Here is a 25,177-nt window from a genome sequence, read left to right on the forward strand (position 1 = left end):
TGCACAGTAAATGCTATTTTATTCCAAGCATGTCTCCATTTAAATGTTTGGTGAAGAGCAATCCATCCTTGCTAAAGGGACAAAGATCATCAGGGAGAGAGAAGGGAAAATGCTGAGGGACGTGCAACCCCATGGAGCATTTCTTTGAATACATTAAGAAAATAAGTTATACTGTTCTGTAGAAAACTAGAACACTACTAGTTTCTTATGACCTCCCATTTATAATAGAAGAAGAGGTTTGTGTAGCCTTTCTAGAGAAGAAGGTTTGACCTGAAAAATGAACTGTAACAGATACCAGTCCATGGGTAAGTCCCTGTAAGTGATGTGCTCGAAGCTGCACCCCCGCTTAACTCTGAATAACATGCTGAAGGGAGGAACTCCGTTCTGTTTCTGAAATCACAGAAAAGAATAAATCCTTGGCTGTTGGCTTGGTACATACAAAGCCTTACCAAACCAAATGTGGGTTTTCCCCTGGGGTCAGTTTTTGTCTTTCCACTCTGCAATAGCACCCACATGTGCTTGCACACACACTCTCACACTGAAGCTTGAGGGAACAGAGCAGATGAGCAGGCAGCTAGAGCAAACATACTCATTTACACTTGTTTACTCTAACTAGATCCAAATTAACTTGCGGAACACTCCCTTTGGGCCTGGTAGGCTGTTGAAAGCAGATCATTTGGTTTTCCTCCTGACAGTTCCAGTAATTGTAGGTTCCCATCTGCTGGGCTCCTCTTCTCATGGAGAGCTCCTGTCTTCTGTATCTCCATCCCTGCAAGGGCACCTCAGTTACAGGTTCTCAAACACCTTTTTGTAACTCCATGCTATGGCAAAGCAATCCTGACATGGCACTGGCAGCAGATTTCATCTTTCAAGAAACAGACTGACAGCGACATCAGTTTGTCCCAAAATGATGTTTTTCTGTTTTTATACAAGCACCACAAGCACTTTTCCTGCTTCCCTAATGAAGCGCAGTTCACTCTGCCTAAAACATGGTATAGATAGGATAACAGTTTAATACCATTCCAATTAGATAATAGAGCAATCAGAAAAACGCTCACATTTTAACTTTCAAACTTAGCATGACTTAATAGAAGAACAGGGAAACTGCAGAATAGGGAAAGTAAATTAATACAGCTGCTTTGCAAGCTGCAAACTACTCCATTACACTCAGAGATTTCAGAAACAGAGGTACTGGACTTCCCTCAGTGAAGCAGGTGAATATTTCCCTGCATCTCTCCTTCTTCCTATCTCACACATAATAGATGTTTTATTTTTAATGGCATGAAATCAAACACTTTGGTATGAACACATTGGACACTGCTTCCAATACGCAGCAGTAACTTACAGTAAAATACATGCAATAAGGAAAACAATAAATACCAAATTGGTGAAACAAAGAAAAACACAGTGCAACAAAGACAGGGCCTTAGAAAATTCTATAGGTGTAACCTGAATAAAAAAATACAGTATTTTAAAATATGCAATTGTGTAAGAAAGAAACCACAAGACAAATTATTTCAAAATATCTCATAGTTTACCATAAAACAGTTGCTTGAACATTTAACTACTGCTCATTCTGTTGACAATCAAACAAAATAAATATCTGACTGTGTCTGGAACAACATTTCTAATACAAAATTATCCAGAATCAAATAAAACTTGGAATCAGGAAAAGCAAGCCAGGAGGGAGCTTAGGAGGTCTCTGCTGTAACCTCCTGCTCACAGGAAGTCAACTCTGAGGTCAGACCAGGCTGCTCAGGGGTTTATCCAGTCAATGAAAACCTCCAGGTTTGGAGACTACACCACCTCTGTGGACAAGCTGCACCTCTGCCTGACTAATCCTCATGGGGCAAAATGTGTCTCCTGGAGGCTGGAACTCCTATGCAAATGTCAGCTAAAATACACTTTTTTGTCAAGAACCTCCCTCCCTCCTCAACTTGTAGCTGTAAACCTGTGTGGGACCTGATGTTCCAAGGTGAGATCTGCTGTAACCCTGTGGAGCAGCTGCTCACTGTACAAAGTGCTGTCTCTAAAGCATCAATCACACTGGAGCACACAAGTTAATACCTTCCTCATTAAAACACTTTATTAATAAGTAAATAATAAAGATGGCAGCAAATATTTCATGACATGATCAAGTTTTAAAAAATCTCAGAGTAAACAGAAGCACTGCAAGCTAATTAGTTATGACAATGTCATATGCCCTCAAGAAAAACAGGTCAAATCTTGAAAATAATCAGAACTTTCTTCAGCCTTGTCTGAAATGCAAAACCACACACAAAATGAGGAAATCAACCTCATAATTAATTTACTATTGCTTAGTAAGGCCTCAGGAGTGAGGACTGACCTCACCAGATATCTAAATGCAGGTTGAGCCAGTCACTGTGGCAATAAAAAAACAAGAGAAGAAACCTGACAATTTTAAGTCTATATTGGGATAAAATAATTTGAGCTTACAAATTTTCTGTTCTCTCCACTGATTTTAAAGAAGCACAGGACAACCTCTGCACTGTGCCTCCCATCCTATGTTAACATCCAGAGATGTGTTCTTGGCCCACCACTTGTGTCAAACAATACAAATTATCATATGTCTCTTTTACTGTGACCTAAGCACAAATAAGAGGCTTTGGTATGTTCATGCAGACATTTCTGCTAAGCTCAAAATGGTAACTAGTAAAGTTACAGCTTTACTAAACAACAGCTTGTTTGTGTACTGCATCCTCTATAAAAAAACCCATGAGAATTAGCAGAATGACAGCTTAAAACTTCTGCATCTGTACTGTGAAGTTACATGACCAGCTAGCACTGGTCAATTCAGAACTGCATAACTCAAGCACGGTGGGTATGTTGCACTGTTCAAGTTATTCCTACTATCTGCATTAACAATAATGCCCCAAGGTTCCAGTAAGATCAAAGTCCAACTATATTACAGAATACAGATGTTCGTAACACTTTGCAGTGGACCAAAACATGCCACTGCAGCACCTGAGGTTGATCCTACTTCCAGGTGTATCCTGCGTTCTTCTATGTGGAGATGTTGTATCTCCCGAGGAAAGGGCAGCAGTTAAGCATAAATGCTACATCTAAGCCACTGCATCTTTCCCTCTGTAGGGGACCAAAAGAGCAGATCATGGAATCATCGAATGGCTTGGGTTGGAAGGGACCTTAAAAATCATCTAGTTCCAACTCAGATATCTGGGTTCCTTCAGCTACAGCTGTTACAATCACTACAGCTGAGTCTTAAAGAAGCAGATCTTGCTTCAGCTGATGTATAAAACAGACACAGCACCAGAGAGGTGAACTGGTTTCCCAAGATCATTCGGAAGGTTGTGGAGAAAGCCCAGACAGATGCACTACACCATACTGTCTCCCAAACCAGCAACTGAATCAAGATCTCTTATTTCTCACAGACAAGTCATAAAATCAGGCATGTACTTATGCAGCAATGCCAACAACCAGCATCAAACATCAGTGAGCAAAGCCATCAGCTATCAAGTGCATGGTCTTGAAGACCAAGTAGGTCTCTGGTAAGTCTTACAGAACCAGGGAGAGGGGACGAAGGGGGAATTCTTCTCTATTTACTCACATTTAGATCACCACACAGGTACAGAAGTGCCACGGGGAGGGAAAGGAGGAGCAGTCCTTTCCCATACATTGTGAAACAGTAACAGAAACGAACTGAAGTGACCCTTAACTGCTGCTGAGGTCTCAGCTCGCTGGCCAGTGAATTCACGCTTTGCTCAATATAACCTTCTCCTATCTGCAGTCACTGCTTTACAAATTAACCTCACTGTCACAGTGACTGGCGGGGGAGGGCTTATTTTCTCCAGTGACAAACAGCTGATGTTTGCCTGTTTCAGATCCCTGCATTAGCAAATATTGTTCAAGTGCTGAATTCCTAAGCAAGCTGAAAAATGCATTATTTAAAACATGATTGTGTTCTGGCATTGCACAATATTAATGCTGCTAAAGCTACTTAATGCTTACACATTTAATGCATTTAGACAGTAATTTGGTAAATTTTAACTGAACTTTTTAGTAACTGTTTCTAGTCATTCATGAATTTGGCAAATCTGGACCAAATGTTTCATTGGTCTCCATGTATGATTAATTGCCCATCCAGTCTCCTCTTCTGCATGACCAAAATTCCTGCTTTTTGATGAAGATCTGCTCTTCACTTGGTCTCTCCTGTTAGACAACATGCACCTCAGTCAGATTTCATTTGTGTTTTCAGTTTGGCAAGACCAGTGAGACATTCATCTCTCCATTTTCTCCTGGCATCCAGGACTTTTGGAACAACTGGAATTTTTTCAGACAGTGCCTGGAAGAGAAAATTTAAGATGATTAAATTTCACGTTCTGAGTGAAAAGTTTTTCACCAGCATTGTTTTTCTGCTTTCCCTGTGTCAGACCAAGTCACCATCCACACAAACTATAATGCAGACTATCACAAGAAAGAGGTCACTAATTATTTACATGAGTGACTGGAAAGGAGCCAACCTGTATGGGAAGAAAAACGCTTCCACTTGGATAATTGTATCCCGAACGTGGCAATGATGATGACTACAGAAACAACAAAGCATCAGCTTCTTCCCTCATTTTGCTCCAAACAGCCACTGTCTAGTCTCTTTAATGATAATCTTTTATTAAGTAGAAAAGAGGCAACCTGGCAATTTATGTTGCTGAAAATGTGTTCTGAACCAGATTCCTGTGTGTAGTTCACCACAAATGCAGTGAAGGATATCATGTTTATTAAAAACATTTTGTTTTAAGAATACCAGTTATAATAAAAATTACAGGGGAAGACACACAGCAAACTCAGGGGAAAAAAGTATTTCTGAGTGCACAGTCAAAGTTGTCTTAGAAGTGCCAAAGACAAAGAAGTTGTTTTGAGAGTGCAGATACAGACCACAAGGTCATCTTTGCCAAAATAGTAGCTGAGGTCTTAGGCTTAAAAGGCAAGTGTTGAGAAAGTGGGTAAAACCTGGACCTGCTACCAATGACTGGCAAGCTGCAGTCACTCCAGAAAAAAATCAGAGGGAGGGATGGAGGAGAAAGATAAGAAATGTTTAGTGATTAACAGAGGATCCCTGCAAGCCTATCTTTGGCACTGAAGGTAATAAAGAGACAGACAAACAGATGGTAAAGTGGAATCCAGCCTTCTATAAAGAAAGCCAAACTGTTTCATACCAATTAAAAGCTTCTGATTGTGAATGACTCCAAAATTATTACTGATTGTTATTATAAGCAGTCTGTGTTGTTTAAGCATAAAAGAATCTCTTTCCTCAAATTGCATTAACATAAATAGGAACACAAAATGCTATCTTCCAGACAGACTGCCTCCATATTTGGAATTAATCTCTGACAGCTGATCAGAAATTATTCAACCCCTAACGTTCTTTAGTGAATCATTAAAAAAGGCAGCTTTGAAAAGGAAGAGTTAGGAAATTACAACACTTCAGTTGATTCCTATGGTCCTTCAAAATTACTACATAGTGAGTGTAAAGAAACTGTGGGCTTAGAAATGTTAATAAACAAGCTAGATCCCAATCCAGAACAGCACTTAAACACGTTTTATCTTTAAATGTGCAAGGAACCTTACCAGACTGCTCACATGCTTATCTTAAACATGTATTTGTACACATTACAAACTGGAACTCTGGTTTGTAAAGTATTAAAAGAACACCCAGAAGGAAAAGCTACGGGTTTGTGCAGGAAGATGGAGTAGGAGGAAGACACAGGATGAATATTCATGCAGGGAAGGAGGCTGAGCATAATACTACAAGAGGACACAGGCGAGAAGTGGTAAGGAATAGCATGAAGGATTTAAAGCCAACAACCCACAGCTGTTAGCAGCTGACTCCTCTGACTAGTAATAATATTACTGGTAATAATGTGACTGATAGGTCACTTTCCCATGATGTATGTCCAATGCTTTCAAAAAGGACTCACATGCATGCTGTACTGACCTTTTTCCTCAAAGTACACATTCACATAATAAATACAGGCTACAGATACCCCCAGCAGTAAACTGAAATAGTACAAATGTTAAAATAAAAACTAATGTTCTTTGTTCTGAATGTCACTGTTTTTATCAACTTGGTATTTACCTGATTGACTTTCTGCACAGTTTCACCTGAAAATTCTGGAACTGGCCCAAAGGTGTTCAGAACAAGTCTCATTCCTTCAGCATATCTTTCACAATAATTTGAAACACCTGAAAATAAGAGTGAAAAGTTACATTTCAATAGAAATTCCTGGTTAAGGTCAGCAAGGCTGCCTGTGCTTAGGGTGTAAAGAAGAAATTACAAAACACCACCTAGGCATGTAGGAATGGTGTCAGGAAAGCCAAAGATCAGCTCCAGTTGAAACTTCCAAGGATGTCACGGGCAACAGGAAGGACTTCTAACTAGCATGCCCTTGCAAGTCTGCTTTCTACTGCATTTTAAACATCAGGTCAGTCAATGCACCAATGTCATTACAAGAGCTTCAGATGACTGAAGGCAAATATTGCACCCAACTTCAAAAAAGGTAAAAAAAAAAAATCTGGGATACTATAGGCCAACCAATTTCTTTTCTGTCCCTGAGAAAATTAAGGAGCAAGTCCTCTTGAAAGAAATTCCTGGACACAGGAATAAGGAAGTGATTGTGACAATCAGCATGTGGTCTCCGATGGGTACATCATGGTGTAAATCATGTCTAACTGATCTCGTTGCCTTCTGTGATTAAATAATTGTTTGTGAAAAATAGGAAAGTAGTGGATATCATTTACCTCAACTTTAGAAAGGCATTTGACATGGTCTTTCATGATATTCTTGTATCAAAGCTAGGACATTAGGGTCTGTCTGTCTGGACAACTAGATGGACAAAAAAATGTGTTGGACAAGTAGGCTCAGAGGCAGTGGTTAATGGACTGCACTCCACCTGGAGGCCAGTAAAAATGGAGTATTGCAGGAATCTGTCCTGAGATATGTACAGCTTAGCAAAACATGCTCATAAAGTTTGTGAATGGTATCAAATTGGTTAAGAGTGGGAGCTAGAGTTCTATGGACCAGCTGATAACACTGAAGGGCAAGACTGCCCTTAGAAAGGCTGGAGGAATGCGCCAATATAAAACTTTAACAAGGACATATGCAAGATCTTGCACCTCAGAAGGAAGAGCTCCTTGCAACAACACAGCCTTGCGAACTCCAAGAACTCCTGGTAGTAGCAGGCAGAAAGCTGCACATGAACCAGCAGTGTGCCCTGACAGCAAAGAGGGCCAACAACAGCCTGGGCTGTGTTAACAGATTGAAAGTTAATTAACAGTAGACTGAAGGAAGTAATTAATATGCTTTACTCAGCACTCATGAGACTGCGTCCAGAATACTGCATTCAGTTTGAGACTCCCCAGTACAAGAAACCACTGACAAAACAGAGCAACTTCAGCAGAGGCCACCAAAACCATAGGGCCTGGAGCACTTGTCCTGTGGGGAAAGGTTGGGGGAGCTGGGTTTGTTCAGCCTGGAGGAGAGATGACTTTGGGGAAACCTACCAGCAGCTCCTCAGTGCTGCTGCAGTGCCTGTGAGGAGGTCAGTGAGCAGCACACAGAGACAGGCTCTTTATGGTTGTTGCACAGCGTAAGGACAAAGGATGACAGGTGTGGATACAATATTGCTGCTAGCAAGAATTTTCTTGCTTCTTTCTAAGCCTGTGGGATAGTTTTCTCTCTCACAAAGAGATTAGCAGAAGTTCTATAAACTATGAACACCTGCGACCTTGTAGAACTATGTTTATAGTACAGTAGAAAAATATTTTGACAATGGATGTTTAGGATTTTAGCCAATCCATCCAGGGGGTGGCTGATCCTTTGTCCAGTTAGACTATGAAGAAAAAAGTCTATAAAAGAGTTTGTAAAATAATTAAATAAATCAATCTTGCTGCACAATTACTGCCTGCTGGATCCTCTCTCCTCTCCTCCCTATGGCTGCAGGATACAGTAACAGACAGGCACAATTTAAAATTAGGGGTTCAGACTGGACACTCCTCCAAGCACTGGCACAGGTTGCCCACAGAGGTTGTGCAGTCTTCGTCTCCTGGGTTTTTCAAAACTGGATGAAACCCTGAGAGCTTGCTCTGACCTCAGGACCTGCTGTGAAGATGTTAAACAGATGGCCAGAGAACCTGCTAACTGGTAGTAACGGTAAAATGGCAATCAAGTAGACCTTGGCTGAATTAGAGAAAGACCCAGTTTCCATCAGCTCCAATAGGAATCTCAAAAAAAATTATTGTTGAGGCACTAGAGAGGAACTGAAATCATACATGAACCAAAAAGAGAAATTAGTCACTTAGCCAGACATATACATCTAGTAGACTTTTTAGTGCTATCAACTACCACATAATCAAGAAAGAATAAGGCAGCCTTTCCCAATCAGGACGTCAGGAACTGCACCACAACAGTAAATGAGCAATGCTTGTGTGGCAGTAAGCAAGCTGACACTGATGAGAATCACAGAATCACAGATCAGCCAGGTTGGAAAAGACTTTGAGATCATCAAGTCCAACCTATCACACCTATGTGAGTATCCTGATGACCACCCCAGATCTGAGAAGTTCTGGATATCCACTAAAGGCTTCTGAGAACCATAGAGACTGAAGAATTTGCATCCTTAGTTCTATTTTTATTAGCTAGTTATCAAAGCAAAGAGGAGAAACATGCAAAAGACAAAGGCAAGCAGTTCCGGTCACCAACTCTTTCATGAAGACTCAGGACATTGGACAGACTGAGAAATATGAACAGGAACTGCTCATGGTCCTATCAAACCACAAAATGCAGGAAATATAAGTGGGTAGGCCTGACTATCACACAAAAGAATGCAATCAGGTCAAGAGTCATTAAGTGATCTCTTTCCTCAACAGTTTCCTGGAATGCAATACTGTATGAAATCAGTATCTTAGAAATCACACCTGTCTAACCCTAAAAGGGTTGATGTTGGAATGAATGAATGGAAACCTCTGACTACTGCCAACTATGTGTCATAAACTACAACACTTAGACTGCTCAAGATGCCTGAAATCGCTGAAGTACAGCGTTTCTGAAAGGCCTCTCAGGTCAGTAGGAGGATGGAGAACACTCTTGTTTCTGGGCCAAAGAAGAACTTTCAAAGGACAAAGCCTCAAGGAAGTATTAAATTTCCTTCAGCATTCTGAAGTCATGATGACCATCAGATAAACATCTGAAAGGACAGAACAGGAGAACATGTCCATTGCGTAAGAGCAACGTGGGGAGATTTGAGAGTATTCAACTCTCTTAAAAATGGACTAGAAACATTCTCTAGCGTCTGAAGGAAGGAGAAGGCTCTGAGAAAAACAGCAGTCTTGTTAAGTAGCTTGAACCTGTATTTGGTGCCAAGAGTGTGACAATCAGCATTCAGTTAGTCTGTTTCCTTGTGTTATCTACCCATGGAGCATATGTGCTCCTAGAATACAACCTGGCATGTTCCAGCCTTCCCCAACACAAGAAGGAATGCCAGCTAGTCATACAGGCATATTGGTTCTTAATTATACAGAAAATTAGTATTTTGCTCAATTTTCTTGACTGATACCCAGCCAGAAACCTCCAGATTGCCTAGTAGGCTTCAAAACATCCCTGGCAGGAAGTGAGATTCAGGAAGGGAAGCATTCCTGTGGGATGTGGCTGTGATATCATCCTATCTCTTCACTGGGGGAAGAAGCAGAGACCACCATCCACTTCCATAAGCACTCTGGAAAGGAGTACTGGTTATAAGGGTTTTCTGACCATACCCTTCCATTAGCATAAGTGCTTGCCTATTACATTTTAACAGCTGGGCTCAAAGACTTTGGCACCTGAAGCCAACCCAGACTGACCCACAGGAGATGTGTGATCCACGTGAGCAATCGTGGGAACCCAAGACAATGCTGGACAAGACTCATGCACCAGCCACAAGACAAGGATAGTTACGTTTCAACTTCCTCATGTGAGCGTTGTCTTCTAACAGTGAGGAGTCTGAGCAAAAATGTTCCCACATCGTGCAATATCATAGAACGTTCCCAGATGCAGAAGTAGAAATGACTGAGGCTGAAGAGTGCAGATCTCTGTTGGGTACAGCTTGCTAACCCACAGCTTCTAGCAGCAGCTGTTGCCAGCTGGACAATGACAAAAAAAATGGCAACTTAGTAGAATATGGCAATTCAAGCAAATCCCCATGAGCAACTGGCAACAGAAGGAATGGTAAACTGAGTAGTGTCAGTTATCAGTTGGTGTTTACTCAGCTGACACAGGTCTATGACACTTAAACTGAATAGTTTGGATTTGGTACTTTTCCAAAAGTCAACGGGAACCTTTCAAACATCTGGCAAGCTTATGCAATAATACCATAAATCTGAGTAGTTTTGATTGTGGTAGTCAGGAGAAGGTAGAAGAGAAGACTGTACACCAGAAATCTTTTTCACAAGCCCCAAGCTGAAGAGATAGCATTAGTATCTTGGGAAAGCTGAATGCTTAGATATGGTTGAACCATTTACCTACTGAATATGAACTCTCAAGCTGGACAGGACCTTTAAAGCTCACTCAGCCAGCCAGATCTGGAAATCGAGCTCTTACTGGCAGTTCACCTACTGCTTGAATGAATCAGAACAATTTTGGGGTGGGTGTATGTGGGGGTACACTTACAGCTTTTACCAGCTAGGCTAGTAGTTTAATGCCTTAGAAAGCCTCGAGCAGCCTAGAGGGCCAGCACGGGCAATCCAGCATTTCAGTAGCTCTAAAAGCGGCAAAATGGTAGCTGCAAATCCAATACCACCAGCAGAAGCAAAGAGGGAGAAATACAGCTCTTAGCTTGCTTAATTTCCCACAATTAGAAGCTTTCAAAGAAACAGAAGCACACAGATGTTCGCAGAAAGAGTTGCAAAGCCAAAAGAGCGCGGGCCCCGCCTTGGTCCTCTCTTTTATTCGGAGAAGGGGAAAGGGGAGGACTGGGGGCAGACCCGGGGTGAGCGGCCAGTCAGACACTGCTAAAGAGTTTGAGTCACATTTGGTTTTGCCCACGCTTGGAACAAAGGGGTTCAGCTTGGGGAAGGGGAGGTGAAGCTCGGAGCAGGCAGCAACAATTCCCTATTTTTTTTTTCTTTAAAGCTGGGTTGTAACTCTTAGTAACTTAAAGTGCATAGAACAGTAACAAAACAACAGTGCAAAACATAATTGGAATCTATCGGCCCTACAACTTGACAGTACCTAGGATGTCTTTAGACTAGTTCCCCAGTTAAAACTCACGGGGTTAGTCAGGACATCTATGGTATGGGGTATCAGGATGAAGATTTACAAAATACAGTGCAAAATGTGAGTGCAAAACAGTGCAACTTAATTTATGGGATTAACATCAAAACTTGCAGTAGGGGGTTTACATGAGGGTACAAAATCGGGATCCTTTTTACAGCGTCTCTTCCAGGAGGCAGTTTTAACCTCCTTACCTTTTGAGGAAGTGACATAAGGTTTTACCCATTTCCCTGGGATCCACCTCAATCGTTGAGGGGTAGATACACTGGCATACCCACATCCCCAAGTTACAAGTTTGTATGGTCCTTGGAGTTTTTGAGTCTCTGGGTCCCAGATCAGGACTTCTGGATTTCCCTTCAGTTTCTGTCTCCCGGTGTTCTGGAAATGACGATAGATCGGAGGGTTCGGATCCTCAAAGGTGCCGTTCAGGAAGTTTATGGTAAACAACGCTTTGCTGAGTCTGAGGACGGGTGAGTTGAGTTTAGTGGTCCCTGATTGTTGTAGCAACATTCGTTTAAGAGTTTGATGGGCACGTTCAACAATGCCTTGTCCAGTTAGGGAGTGAGGAATACCTGTAACATCCCCAATATCAAAATGCCCACTGCTGACGAAAGTTTTTGAACTCCTGAGAGGTGTAGGCAGGGCCATTATCAGTTTTTGTCTCCTCAGGTATACTGAGCACAGCAAAAGCTTGGACAAGATGCTTTTCAACATCCTTAGCCTTTTCACCTGCATGTGCAGAGGCATACATAGCACCAGAGAAGGTATCAATAGAAACATGAACGTATTTTAATCTCCCAAATTCAGGGAAATGTGTGACATCCATCAGCCACACTTCACCACTATTAATGCCTCTGGGATTGACCCCCATGCCCAGTGATGGAAGCTGTAGCTTCTGGCAGTTGGGACATGTTGCCACTATTGCTTTTGCCTGCATCTGCGACAGATGGAACATGTGGATAAGAGCAGGAATATCTTGATGGTACATGGCATGGCTCAATTTTGCTTGTCCAAAAACTTGGGGGAGCTTTGGTAAGTCAGCTGATAAAACTATGTCTGCTGGCATAGCCAGAGCATCAGCTCTACGATTCCCCTCAGCAATAAATCCTAGCAGGTTTGTATGTGACCTCACATGCTGACAAAATAGGGATGTTCTCTGTGGGAAACCAGATAAATTAGCTTTGAGAGCAAATCATAAATTTTTTTGTTTGAGATTTCTTTTAGGAGACCATGCTCAGCTCTAGCAGTTACTCCAGCTACATATGCTGAGTCAGTGACCAAATTAAAGGGTTCTTTGAACCTCTCAAATGCTCTAATGACAGCTGCTAGTTCAGCTACTTGTGGTGATCCCTGGATTACCTTGATGTCAGATTCCCACTTTCGCATCTTTGGGTTTTTCCATGTGATCACGGACTATTTACTTTTTCGTGAAGCATCGGTAAAAATGGTAATTGCATCGAGGGGTTTTCTACTTTGAATCTCTTGAGGGATGAAAGAGAATACCGGATTAAACAATGTATGTTTTGGGTAATGACTGGAGATTTGGCCTGAGTAACTATCTAATGCAAATTGTAAATTCATATTATTTTGAAGTAGGTGATCTAATGTGTCTGTTCTTACAGATAAGTAGATGCATGTGAAGTCACATCCTGCCAGGGTGCGGAGCCTTGCTCTACCCTTCATAATGATTTTTGCCATCAGTTCTTGTGGCTGTGTGATGATTTTAGGAGGTGGGACTGGGAGGAACACCCGTTCAATTATGATGAGGGGTTCCTTCTGCTCTTTGTCCCACTGAAAAATGAGGCTGTGAAAGCATGGTACCTCCCCCAGAATGACAAGCTTAAAGGGTAGGGAGGGCTGATACCTGTGTGCTTGTCTGGTGGAAATGATCTCTTGTATCTTTTTGAGAGACTGCCTTGCCTCTTCTGTCAGGGATCTAGGGGATGCTGGACCGCCTTCCCCTTTTAACAGGTTTGCAATAGGAGCTACATCCTCTGTGGTGAGTCCTAACCAGGACTTTAAATAATTCAGGGTCCCACAGATCTGTTGCACTTCCTCTAGTGTTTTTGGGTTATTATTAATGGTGACGGGTGTTGGGGTGATCGAAGTCTCTGTGATTTTGAGTCCGAGGTATTTCCAAGGGCTTGTTCTCTGCATTTTTTCAGGTTGTAATTCAAAGCCCTTGGCCTCTAGGGCCTCAATCACCATGTAAAGTGTCTGCTCGAGATACTGATTATTGGGAGCACACACCAGCACATCATCCATGTAATGTAGGATGATGCCTTTCTCTGCTTTGGCACGGATGGGAGATAGAATTTTAACAATATACTCTTGACAGAGAGTTGGGGAATTTTTCATACCTTGGGGAAGCACAAGCCAATGGTAACGTTCCATGGGGGCCTTACGATTAATAGAGGGCACGGAAAATGCAAATCAAGGGGCATCTGCAGGATGGAGCGGAATATGAAAGAAGCAATCTTTAATATCAAGAACAGCTAAATGCCAATGTTGTGGGAGCATTGAAGGTGATCGCATACCTGGTTGAAGGGGTCCCATGTCTTCAATAACCTTATTGATTTCTCTAAGATCTTGGAGGAGCCTATATTTGTTCTTTCCCGGTTTCTGTATTACAAACACGGGTGTATTCCAAGGGCTTTTAGTTGGAACTATATTCCCTTTAGCCAATTGTTCAGCTACTAATGTTTTGAATGCCTTTAAGTTTTCTTCTTTTAGCGACCACTGGTTAACCCACACTGGTTCATCTGTTTTCCAAGTTAATTTTTGTGGATGGCACTCAGCTTCAGCAGCCGCAAGGGAAAATTTTGATGTCTAGGGGTGATATCAATTTTTGTTCCCCACTGAGACATGGCACCCCTTCCCCACAGGGTGAATTTGGTGTCTAGGACATATGGACAAAGTGTTGCTATTTGTCCTTCAAGACCTTCAATTCGAATGGTGTTTTTGGATTGCTTCACAATTTGGGTACCTCCAATCCCTTGTATGATGCTCTGAGACTGCAATTCCCATTGCACAGACTACTTATCAAATGGAATGACAGACACATCAGCACCTGTGTCTATCATTCCCATGATACTGATTTTATGTGATCTGTGATGGAGCTTACATTCTACTATAGGTTTATCGTTTCCCAGAACCTCAGTCCAACAGATGGCTGGGATGTGACCATCTGTGGGCAGGTATTTGGGCAGTGGAATGGCCTGTGCAACGACTTGACCCTTTGGCATAAAGTATGGTGGATATATACATTGTACAATTAGGCTAGAACCCCCATTCTGATCCACTTTCATGAGTGTGGGTGTAACCTCTATCCCAGCAGGTGTTTCCTGAGTGTCCCCAGTAACAAAAAGGTATGTAAAGTCTGGCATGTGGTCCACAATCTGGAATGAGATAGGTATCACAGTCTGTTTGTTGTTGTTGAAATGGTGTGTTTCATCACAGGTCACCTTAAACCTGAGTCCAGGAGTCCAAGTTGCTTTGTCTGCAGCTCTGTTTTTGTCGGAATGCAGAACTGTGACGCACTGGGCCGTTAGTTTCCCTGCTGCTGACCTGGGGAAACAGTCTTTGGAGAGTTTTTATCAGCAGTTATAATCGCTCTGCAATTGCGAGCTACATGTCCCTTTTTCTGACAACGGTAGCATATAAAGTTACCTCGAGATTGAGTTTCCCCTGTACCCATAGCATTCTCCACAACCTCCCCAACCATCCCCACTTTTTTCAAGAAGGGAACAGCTGTGTTCAGCTGCACCTTCTTTGTACAGACTTCGAGGATGGATTCAACAGTCAGAGCTGGGTGCAAAGGGAGAGTGAGGATGACTTGTTTGCAAGCATCATTCGTATTCACTTGGAGCAGTTTGAGTAGGAGCGCTTGTTGGAGGTCAGGATTAGGGACCTGGGAAAAGATAGCTTCGTGCAAACGGTTATAAAAGTGAATAATATTTTCATTTGGCAATTGTTTAATGTTGGTATAATGAGATGTAGGAGTCTGAGATGGTAGTAATGTTAAGGCTTTTTCAGCAGCACGTGTGATTTCAGTAAGAACTGGACGAGGGATAAGCATTGCTTGTTTTTGAGGATTTGCCATATTATTGTCACCAGATAAAAGGTCTAATGTGATATAACTGTTATCAAAGTCTAGGTAATTATCTGGAGTTTGCCACAAAACTTGCAATAAATCAGATAAAATTATTTTCCACTGTTGTTTCCACAACACAAAATCACCAGGTGTGAGAAGAGTTTGCATTATTGTAATTAAATCATGAGGTACAAGTACGTGAGTTGCAAAAGTAGCACTTAACAGGCTCTTAAAATAATTACTATGCATATCAAACTCCTTAATTGCTTTGCACAAATCCTTAATATTAGAATAAGGAAAGGGTGTCCAGCCAGGGTTAGCTCCTGTACGAGAGAGTGTAGTAGAAGCAGTTGGGGTTACGTCCAGGTAGCCATGGGTTCCCGGATGACTGTGGGAACCTGGGGCGGGACAACAGGAAGCAGGGGTGGGGAGTGGAGGGGCAGGGGCGGGGCTGTCCCTGGGAACAAAGAGATCAGGGGAGAAGGGGTTTTCACGCGCGCTTAAAACATGAGGGCTAGAAATGGGGGACAAAGGAGTGGAGAAAAGGTTTTGGAAAGGTCCTTGGACTGGGTCCGGATTTCCATCCAAGGCAGGGTGCTGAAGAAACACAGGTGAGCCAGGAGGATGATGGCCCTCCTGAGAGGAGAATTAGTCTGCTTTAGCCGTGTTTTCCAGCGTAGGGGAAGAGGGGTCAGGGACACAGGGTTTGGAAGAGGGTGTAAGGGAATTAAAAGAGGGGTTTTGCAGTGGCTTTTCATGTACTGCTTTTTTCTCTGGCAAAGTATAACTTAGTAACAGGAGAGGAAAAAATTTTGAAACTGTTTTGTCTCCTGCACCCTAAGAGAGGAGAGTTTTCTCCCCACCTTATCCCAAAATTCAGAAGATCTCATGTGCTCGCAGGTAAGATGAAGAAAGTACTGAAAAAGCCAGCGCACAAAAGATTGAACTAGATTTTTAGGGTACTTATGCCCAGTACAAGAAAGGTAGCTTTGAACTTGGTAGTATATTTCTCTGCGGCGTGCAGAAACCTCAGATCCCATTATGAAAGCAACACCACAAACCTCAGCCCCAAATCACCAAAAAGGAGGAAAAAAAAAAAAAGAGAAAATTTGCACCGGCACCAGCTTAAGACAAGAGCCCCTAAACCAGCAGGGCAATACTCACCAGAATTCTGGATTTATCACAGGAAAGGAGGTCCAGAGAAGAAAAATAAGCGAAATGGGTCTTCCATTTTCCAGCTGTTCCCTCGCCACGTGGTGTAGGGGAGGGTACAGGCTGAGGCTCTGGGCTCGCTGCTACACAAAAAGTAACAGCTCGCTACACAGAGCCAGCACAGCAGGAGGTGCAGAGCTAACTCCAGCAGACACGCAGCTGCCGGGACACCCTAAAATTCGGGCGCCAAATGAGGGGGTACACTTACAGCTTTTACCGGCTAGGCTAGTAGTTTAATGCCTTAGAAAGCCTCGAGCAGCCTAGAGGGCCAGCACGGGCAATCCAGCATTTCAGTAGCTCTAAAAGCAGCAAAATGGTAGCTGCAAATCCAATACCACCAGCAGAAGCAAAGAGGGAGAAATACAGCTCTTAGCTTGCTTAATTTCCCACAATTAGAAGCTTTCAAAGAAACAGAAGCACACAGATGTTCGCAGAAAGAGTTGCAAAGCCAAAAGAGCGCGGGCCCCGCCTTGGTCCTCTCTTTTATTTGGAGAAGGGGAAAGGGGAGGACTGGGGGCAGACCCGGGGTGAGCGGCCAGTCAGACACTGCTAAAGAGTTTGAGTCACATTTGGTTTTGCCCGCGCTTGGAACAAAGGGGTTCAGCTTGGGGAGGGGGAGGGGAAGCTCGGAGCAGGCAGCAACAGGTATAGCTCATCAATGCAGCAGAGTCCTACCAAATGCAGGCTGGGTAACACAATTCACCCACTCCATGTAATGTATGAATGAAAACCCTTACGCAACGTCAGCAGAAAAGGGCAAGGTGAAAAAAAAGGTAGGGGTCTAGAGAAGAGCAGCAGCATTAGTACAGCTGATCCCAGCATTGTGGCTGACATGGCACATATGCTGCATGCCAAGCGGGGGGGGGGCACTGCAAAATCTTTCAAGTCTCAAGTGAAGGAAATAGACCAAAAGTTAGAATATACGCACAGTCTCACTCAAGGATTCAAAAAATCAATAGTTCAAACTGAATAACTCAAGATAGTTCTCCCAGTGTGAAATGCAATTTTGATTTTATTCCAGTAATCAGGATCAGCTGATTGAATGCCTTCTTGAAGCTGGCACTTGAACAGTGGGGAATATCGCTGAAAAAATCACTTTGCTTTTCAACTGCAAACTCATAGCAAATATTTGACTCCAGGCCTTTAGACGTAGGAGTCCTTTGGTTCAAGGGTCAGGGCTATTGCAAAGGTGGATGAGAAGAGCCCTTGGTTGGAGCATAGGGACAAGAAGGAGGAAAACAAATATGACAGAATCCCTTTAACTTTAATCCTTGTTGATGCTACCCAGGGAGCACCTTAAGCTGGAAGAATTAGCATTGCCAAACAGTGTGAAACAGACAGGAGCACCCCGGAGATGGAAAAACAGTGAGATGGTAAATGGGGTTGATAAAAATAACCATCTCTCTTTGAGTGCCACTGCTGTGCCCATGCTGTGCCTTGCTATCTCCAAGAGGAAAACAAGAATGACACAAGATGCATCTGTGACAGAGGAAGAGGATGATAGCTTCCTCTTGTCTATGTGGTTTGCTGGCTCCCTGTGTAAACCTTCACCTTCTTTGCACACACTCACCTCGTAAATGTTGGAGGAAAGAGGCCATGGAAGGAGGCACATGTTACAGCAGGCAACTGAGAACTATGAACACAAAACAGAAACACCTTCAGGGAAGGTAGGACTTCCCTGAATCTTCCTTCCAGCACTTAGTCACAGCTATGGCAGGGAGTGAAAGAAGAGGAATGAGTTACAGAAAGTTCTAAGGGGGCAGTATATGCAGGATTATAGAGATGAAAAGGGAAATACTCTATCTTCCTTCAAAGCATTTCTGGCTTCTACAGTATAGTTACAAGAACATGTTACCACAAAGACATTGATTCAAGGCTCTTCAGCTGCCCATATGTATCCAGGACACACAAGGCTCCAAAAAGGGAATAAGCTGCTGCTTATTCAGTTTCAATGAGAGTCCAGGCAGTCTCCAAAATGACTAATGAACTGTCCCACAGGAATTTATTCTAATAACCACACTTTAGGTTTGCAGATCCTTACCTGAGGACTTGCACTGGTGTGGTGCAAACATGGTTACTGCTGCAATGCTAGTTGCATCATCAAGATGAACACAGTACTGATGAAGGAAAAGGAACTCAGGACAGATATTTAGCTTAGAAACATGCATAAAATGCTTCATTGCCCTGACAGAAGACACAAATGAAGTTCATAAAGAGGACAATGAATGTAGTAGTAGGAAAAGAGAAGTGAAAACACAACATTATAAAAATGTAGTATATTCATGCATTACAGTTTGCAAGCATCTTAAAGTATCTCAGCTTCTTGTGTGCTGTCTCATCATAAGAAAGACAACAGGCATGAGGCCTGAAGGATGCAAGCAAGCAAACTTGGTAAACCAGCCTGGCAAGGCACTGAGACACCTGTGAGAGAGAACTAGAGTCAGGAGCAAGCGTTACTGACATGGACAGGGAACATGCCAAAGAGAGGGTGCTCCACCATACTGAGTATTAACTTGATGACTTTTAACCTGATGAGCAGCATCTTAAAATACTGTAATGACTCAAAGAGAGGAGGCACAATGGTAAAGCCACTGATGCAATATCATCAACAATTTGAAAAGACTGGGGTGGGGTTGACTTTAGCACATAAAATCTAAGAAGAGGCTGCAGTGAAATATGAGTATGGATGACAACATAAAAAATGGTGTATTTTGGGAACATCAGGGATGAATCTGACGTGGTTAGATTATGTTCAGAGAAACAAAAGTCTCAAAATTTTAAAAATTATTTTAATGAAAGAGAGATTACATTTCTAGACATTACAGCTCCAAGGGCAACTTTCTAAATGTAATCCTATCTTCATCAAGGGTGTGTCTGAACACAGATGCATGCTCTGAGTTAGGGTTAGGACATCTTGTACACTACCTTAACTCCCATATGAATTCACTTAAGGCTCTAGTTGCACTAATACTTGGAACTACACTAAAACAGTGGTAGCACCAGAAAAAGTTTTATTCTCATTGTAACAGTGTTACCATCTCAACAGCAATGCACAAGTATTTCTGCAGGCCTGCTGTGAGCTGGATCAAGGAATTAAACTGAGTCATTACGAACTGCTTGTTTTCTTAGATCAGTTTCAAACTTGGGATAAATTCCTCAGTCTGAGCCACTTGGTGATCATACATACTCTTTCATTAATGCGCCAAGATGTGTTCTTTGGGACCCATCTATAATGACTTGAGGAACAAAGCATAAAGAATTCCTGTGCAAAGCCATGTGTTCCTTTCAGAAAGCAGAGGGAACTACTTTACACCTAAGAGCCCATAGAAGGAAACTGGTGCACAGCAGCCAGTATCCTGAAAAATTCACATCTTGACTTACTGCGTATAAACTTTCATACAGAAAAACCTTGCAGCTCCACAGAGGCAAACAGCAGTTCTAGAAGGGCTATAAACTGCTTTCTTCAGCCTATTGGGAAGGGAATTGAATGCATGTAAACACATGTTAAATATATGGTGGGGTTATGAAAATTAAAAGGGTTTGTGTACCACTGTGATACTTCATCTCAGTAGTACCCTCTTACAAGTACCCTGAACTGGGTTGAGATATTTTATTATCCTAAAACATAACACACAGGTTGGACAGAAAAGGAGGCAATCTTCCTTTTCTTAGATGTTACTGCCTTAGAGGTTCTCACACTTGCTGACCAGCTTGCGGTACAAAAGCTCTTGAACTGGGTTAAAGCTTGGCATGCTCCCTGTACAGCAGCACTGAAGCATGGCCACAGCAATGGAAATAATCTCTGCTCTTGAACCAGCCAGCATACCTGTTTAGAGTAATTCTTAGAAACCACACTTGGCTATGTCTTGCCCAACCAAATAAGTAAAATTTCCTCCCTTTGAACTATGACTTACGATTCTCCACTCTCTCCTTGTCATATTTTGTGCTTTTCACACAGCACAATCAGTCTGCTCCTATCATCCAAAACCAATTCACCTGACAGGTGCTTCTAAGATGAGCAACTATTCCCACTTTCTGTAAGAGAAACACAATTTTGATAATGAAGACTCATTCCCAGCTTACTGGATATTTTTACTTACTTTATGGGGATCATGCATCAGCCCCAATTTCCACAGAACTCCTGTAGACACCTCTACGAACACCTCAGTAAGTGACAGGTAGTATATAATCCTGGAATGGTGTTTATATAAATGCAGGAGAGAAAACAGCAACAAAGATCCTTCAACCTCCCCCCATCCAGCTTTTCTGCTAACATTGGCAGTTTAGATCAAGTTCCAATTATAGCTCACTAAATAACTACTAATAAAATAACTGATCTAATATTGTGAAATATATACAAAGAACTTTTGCTGCAAACCTGTAAAACACAGGATATGACAGCCTAGCCTCTGCTTCTACAGATGATTGCTTGCAAGGGCTTAAAAAAAAAGAAAGAAGAAACGAGATTTCTCAAGAAACAAGAGACTCAGGAGATACAATCTTACTGAGGCTGGACCATCCCCACTATATTCACAGACTGCCTGGTACGTGTACAGGTGGGATGTTGTGTCTGCTAACATAATCCCACAATAGTAAACAGGGAAACTGACTGTAGTGAAGTCTACTGATCTTCCTTGTAAAACACGTAACAGCATTTGTTGTGATGCGGCCATGTGAAATCGTAAGAGGACAAACTCAAAATCTGAAACAGATATCAATATTAATTTTATTTGATGAAATCAACAATCAACTTTATAACGTTATGTAATCTGCATATGCTTTTTTCCTCCCCAGAGCAGTGTCCTCCCTGTCTGTTGCAATTCAGTTCTCGAAATTGTTGTTGCTGTTTCTGCTCCTTTTAATGGCTTGACACTGTCATTTTATTCCATGTTCAAAGCTGTTGGCTCACTGCCATATAGCCAGCATTCCTAATATTCATGCATTGATTAAACGGTAACCTAAAGTGGCCTAGATAATAGGTTTGATAGGATCATTTACAAATATGGAGGAAAGGATATAAGAACTAACACAGGCAAAAAGTGACATTAGCCCATAGGAAGTTCATGGGAGGATCTTGATGTATGCATCCCACAGGGAAAGAAGAAAACACTGAGGTCAGAAAAAAGAATTTGAATAAATTTATTCAAATCCAAACAACAATGTCGCATCACCCAAACAAAACAAAACAAGAGACTCTCCCACAAATAACACTACTTTCTCTCACATGCTTCCTTCATCCTTACCATCCTTCCTCACCGACTGACAAAGAATTTAAGTAATAATATCTTATAGCTGTAAAAAAAGGCAGCTGCTGTGAAGTTGGTGAAGCTGATAGGCTAACAAACAGGATAGAGGCAGTTTCTTGTATCTACCTCCATTTCTTTCCACTGATAAAAGAAAGACAGTATTAGTACAATGCATCAGAGCAGGCTGTCGTAGAATCATAGAGTCATTTAGATTGGAAAAGACTTCGAAGATCAAGTCCAACCATTAACCCAGCGCAGCCAAGCCAAGTTCACCAGCAAACCATGTCCCTAACTGCCACATCTACAAGTCTTTTCAGTACCTCCAGGGATAGTGACACAACCACTACCCTGGGCAGCCTGTTCCAATGCTTGACAACCCTTTCTATGAAGAATTTTCCCTTAATACCCAATCTAAACCTTCCCTGGTCAACTTGAAGCCATTTCCTCTTGTCCTGTCACTTGTAACCTGAGAGAAGAGGCCAACCCCCACCTGGCTACAGCCTCCTTTCAGGCAGCTGTAGAGAGCAATAAAGTCCCCCCTGAGCCTCCTTTTCTCCAGGCTAAACACCCCCAGCTCCCTCAGCTGCTCCTCACAGGACTTGTGCTCCAGACCCTTCCCCAGCTCCGGTGCCCTTCTCTGGACACGCTCCAGCCCCTCAATGTCTTTCTGGCAGTGAGGGGCCCAGAACTGAACACAGGATTGGAGGTGTGGCCTCAGCAGTGCCGAGTACAGGAGGACGGTCACTGCCCTGGTCCTGCTGGCCACACCATGGCTGATCCAGGCCAGGATGCCATTGGCCTTCTTGCCCACCTGGGCACAGCTGGATCATGTTCAGCTGCTGTTGACCAGCACCCCCAGGTCCTTTTCCACCAGGCAGCTTTCCAGCCACTGCCTCCCCAGCCTGTAGCACTGCCTGGGGTTGTTGTGACCCCAGTGCAGGACCTGGCACTTGGCCTTGTTGAACCTCACACAATTGGGCTTGACCCATCAATCCGGCCTGTCCAGATCCCTCTGCAGGGCCTTCCTGCCCTCCAGCAGATCAACACTCCCACCCAACCTGGTGTCATCTGCCAATTTACTAAGGGTGCACTTGATCTCTTCATCCAGATCATCAATGACGATATTAAACAGGACTGGGCCCAACACTGAACCCTGGGGGACACCACCAGTGACCGGCTCCCAGCCAAATGTAATTACATTCCCCACCACTCTCTGGGCCTGGCCATCCAGACAGTCTTTACCCAGTAAGCAGCCAGTTTCTCCTGGAGAATGCTGTGGAAAATGCTGTCAAAGGCTTTACTAAAGTCCAGGTAGACAATATCCTTTCCCTCATCCACTAAGCAGATCATCTTGCTTTAGAAGATCAGGTTAGTCAAGAAAATCCTTGGCAATCAAGAGGAGGTCCATATTATTCCACATTATGTGAAGCTATGCTGGGCAACCAAGAAGTTGGCACTGGCATGGAACTATGAAGCCATAAGCCATCACATGTCCTGACATCAGCAATTTTGATTTAAACTGTCTCTGATGAGAGCAAGAGCCTGAGTCACTCTGTGAGCACATAAACAGGAGCAGCCCTAGATTCGGAGACAACACATCTGCAAGTGCAAGAGTGAAGCAACACTTCTCATGATCCATGTTACTGTACCAGCCGACAAGGTGCTGTTGTGGAAGTGGTTCAGTGCACAAGTGTATTGCAACATTGCCTAAAAGATCCAGCAGCAGAGCAGGAGCCTACCATTTCAGGGACCATAAAAAAGCAGAATAAAGACACAGCCCATAATATAAAGAGCTAGTATTAGCTGATCTTAACTTTTTGAAGTTTTTGTGTTTTGTTAAAAGTCTTTGCTCAAATCTTTGTGATGCTGATCCATAATTTTTATTTCATTTTACACAATTCATTTTTTATTTACCTGGGATTCACATATATTATTCCAAAAACATCTAAAAATCTGTATTAATTATGCAAGACAGACGCCAAACTTACTTGACTGCTTTGTCAAGTCAGCTTTGTATGCACAGGATTTTGCTGACAAAAGCAATTTTATTTCACTCAGGATCTAAGCTTAAAGTACAGCAGCTCCAGGGATATTTACACTGAAGCTTTGCTACAAATTCAGCAGCAGAAGGGTACTCATCTATGGAAAGCAATTTTCTGTTGACACTGGATTATAAGCTAAACTTTTTTTACCTGACACTCAGACAGCCCTGAACTATGGGTACAGCAATCTTATCAAAGTATGATGGGATGAATCTTGGAAAAAATTTATTACACAGCTAGTGTTTTAATAACTTATTGTCTTTCATCTGATCATTTGTAACAGGATAATCAATATCCACTTCCTTCCATTGACCTCAGGTTTTAAATAAGTTTTCCTTATCATTACAGTAAAAAAAAAGACAAGTCATAGTTGCAGCAATCCTAATCCGGTTTGTTACATAACACTTCCAGAGTCTTGTGCAATGCAAGCCTTCCCTTCATATTCATAACATTTTGCACTACCTACCTTCTGCATTAAGATGCATGGTTTCCAGAGGTCCAATAAATGCGTATCGCATTCCCAATCCATCAGACATCACAAGGTCTAGATCAGTAGGAGATATTACTCCTTCCTAAGCAGCAAAAGGACAACAGGAAGGAAGACCGGTGAATGTTTGCTTTTAATGCAAAATTTCCCATTTTTTGTATATAATTAAAAATTAGAGAAGTCATAAAAAGTAAGGCTAGAAATATCAGTTAGATTGCAAAGAGAAACACAACTGTTTGCCAGAAATGTCCATCTATTATGCAAGCCTTCCTATGGTTCAGCATAGGCAGTCATTGATATCTCTAGGACTATTGTACTTCATAGTCCCAGAAACTGAGAATTGGAAAAGAAAGCAAGCATGACACTCTTAAGGGCACATGGCCAAAAGAGTTTATATGAAATCCAAGTACTACACCAACCCTTTTAAATACAGGAGTTTTGGCTCAATGTTACATCTCCCTTCATATCCTCTTAGTTTTGGATTTTTGGGCAGAGTCCCAACTAGCAGAATGGCGGTGCAACAGTGGATAGTGCTCCTGAGGCCACCTGCAAAAAAGGCTGGGTCCAAACATGCAGGCAATGCAGTTGCCACTCCCTCCCACAAAACTCACCAAACATTAAACCTATCCAGCCCCAACCTGCCCAGGGTTCTTGAGTTCATTGCCAGCCTGGTATCTCAAGAGCTGGCAGGATAAAGAGCAAGCAAAATGAAGCATTTCTTGTGTTAAAAGTTGAGCACTGCTATTCCACCCACACATAGCACTTACAAGAAAGCCAATGTCTCCATCAGGTTGGGGCAAGCACAGAAAGGCTTGTAAAAAA

General features: G+C 42.5%; 1 protein-coding gene across 1 annotated transcript in view; it reads right to left on the reverse strand.

Moving 5' to 3' along the window:
- Positions 1-995: 995 nt before the first annotated feature.
- CRYL1 (crystallin lambda 1) overlaps positions 996-25,177 on the reverse strand; it is a 58,637-nt gene continuing 34,455 nt past the window's right edge. The window contains exons 6-8 of the mRNA XM_032099379.1: positions 24,335-24,440; positions 6,110-6,216; positions 996-4,321 (exon numbers count right to left, since the gene is read on the reverse strand). Of these exons, the coding sequence (XP_031955270.1) occupies positions 4,208-4,321; positions 6,110-6,216; positions 24,335-24,440 (327 nt within the window). The 3' untranslated portion in view covers positions 996-4,207. The remainder of the gene's footprint in view (positions 4,322-6,109; positions 6,217-24,334; positions 24,441-25,177) is intronic.

Source organism: Corvus moneduloides, chromosome 2, assembly GCF_009650955.1.
Source record: "Corvus moneduloides isolate bCorMon1 chromosome 2, bCorMon1.pri, whole genome shotgun sequence".
NCBI lineage: Eukaryota > Metazoa > Chordata > Aves > Passeriformes > Corvidae > Corvus > Corvus moneduloides.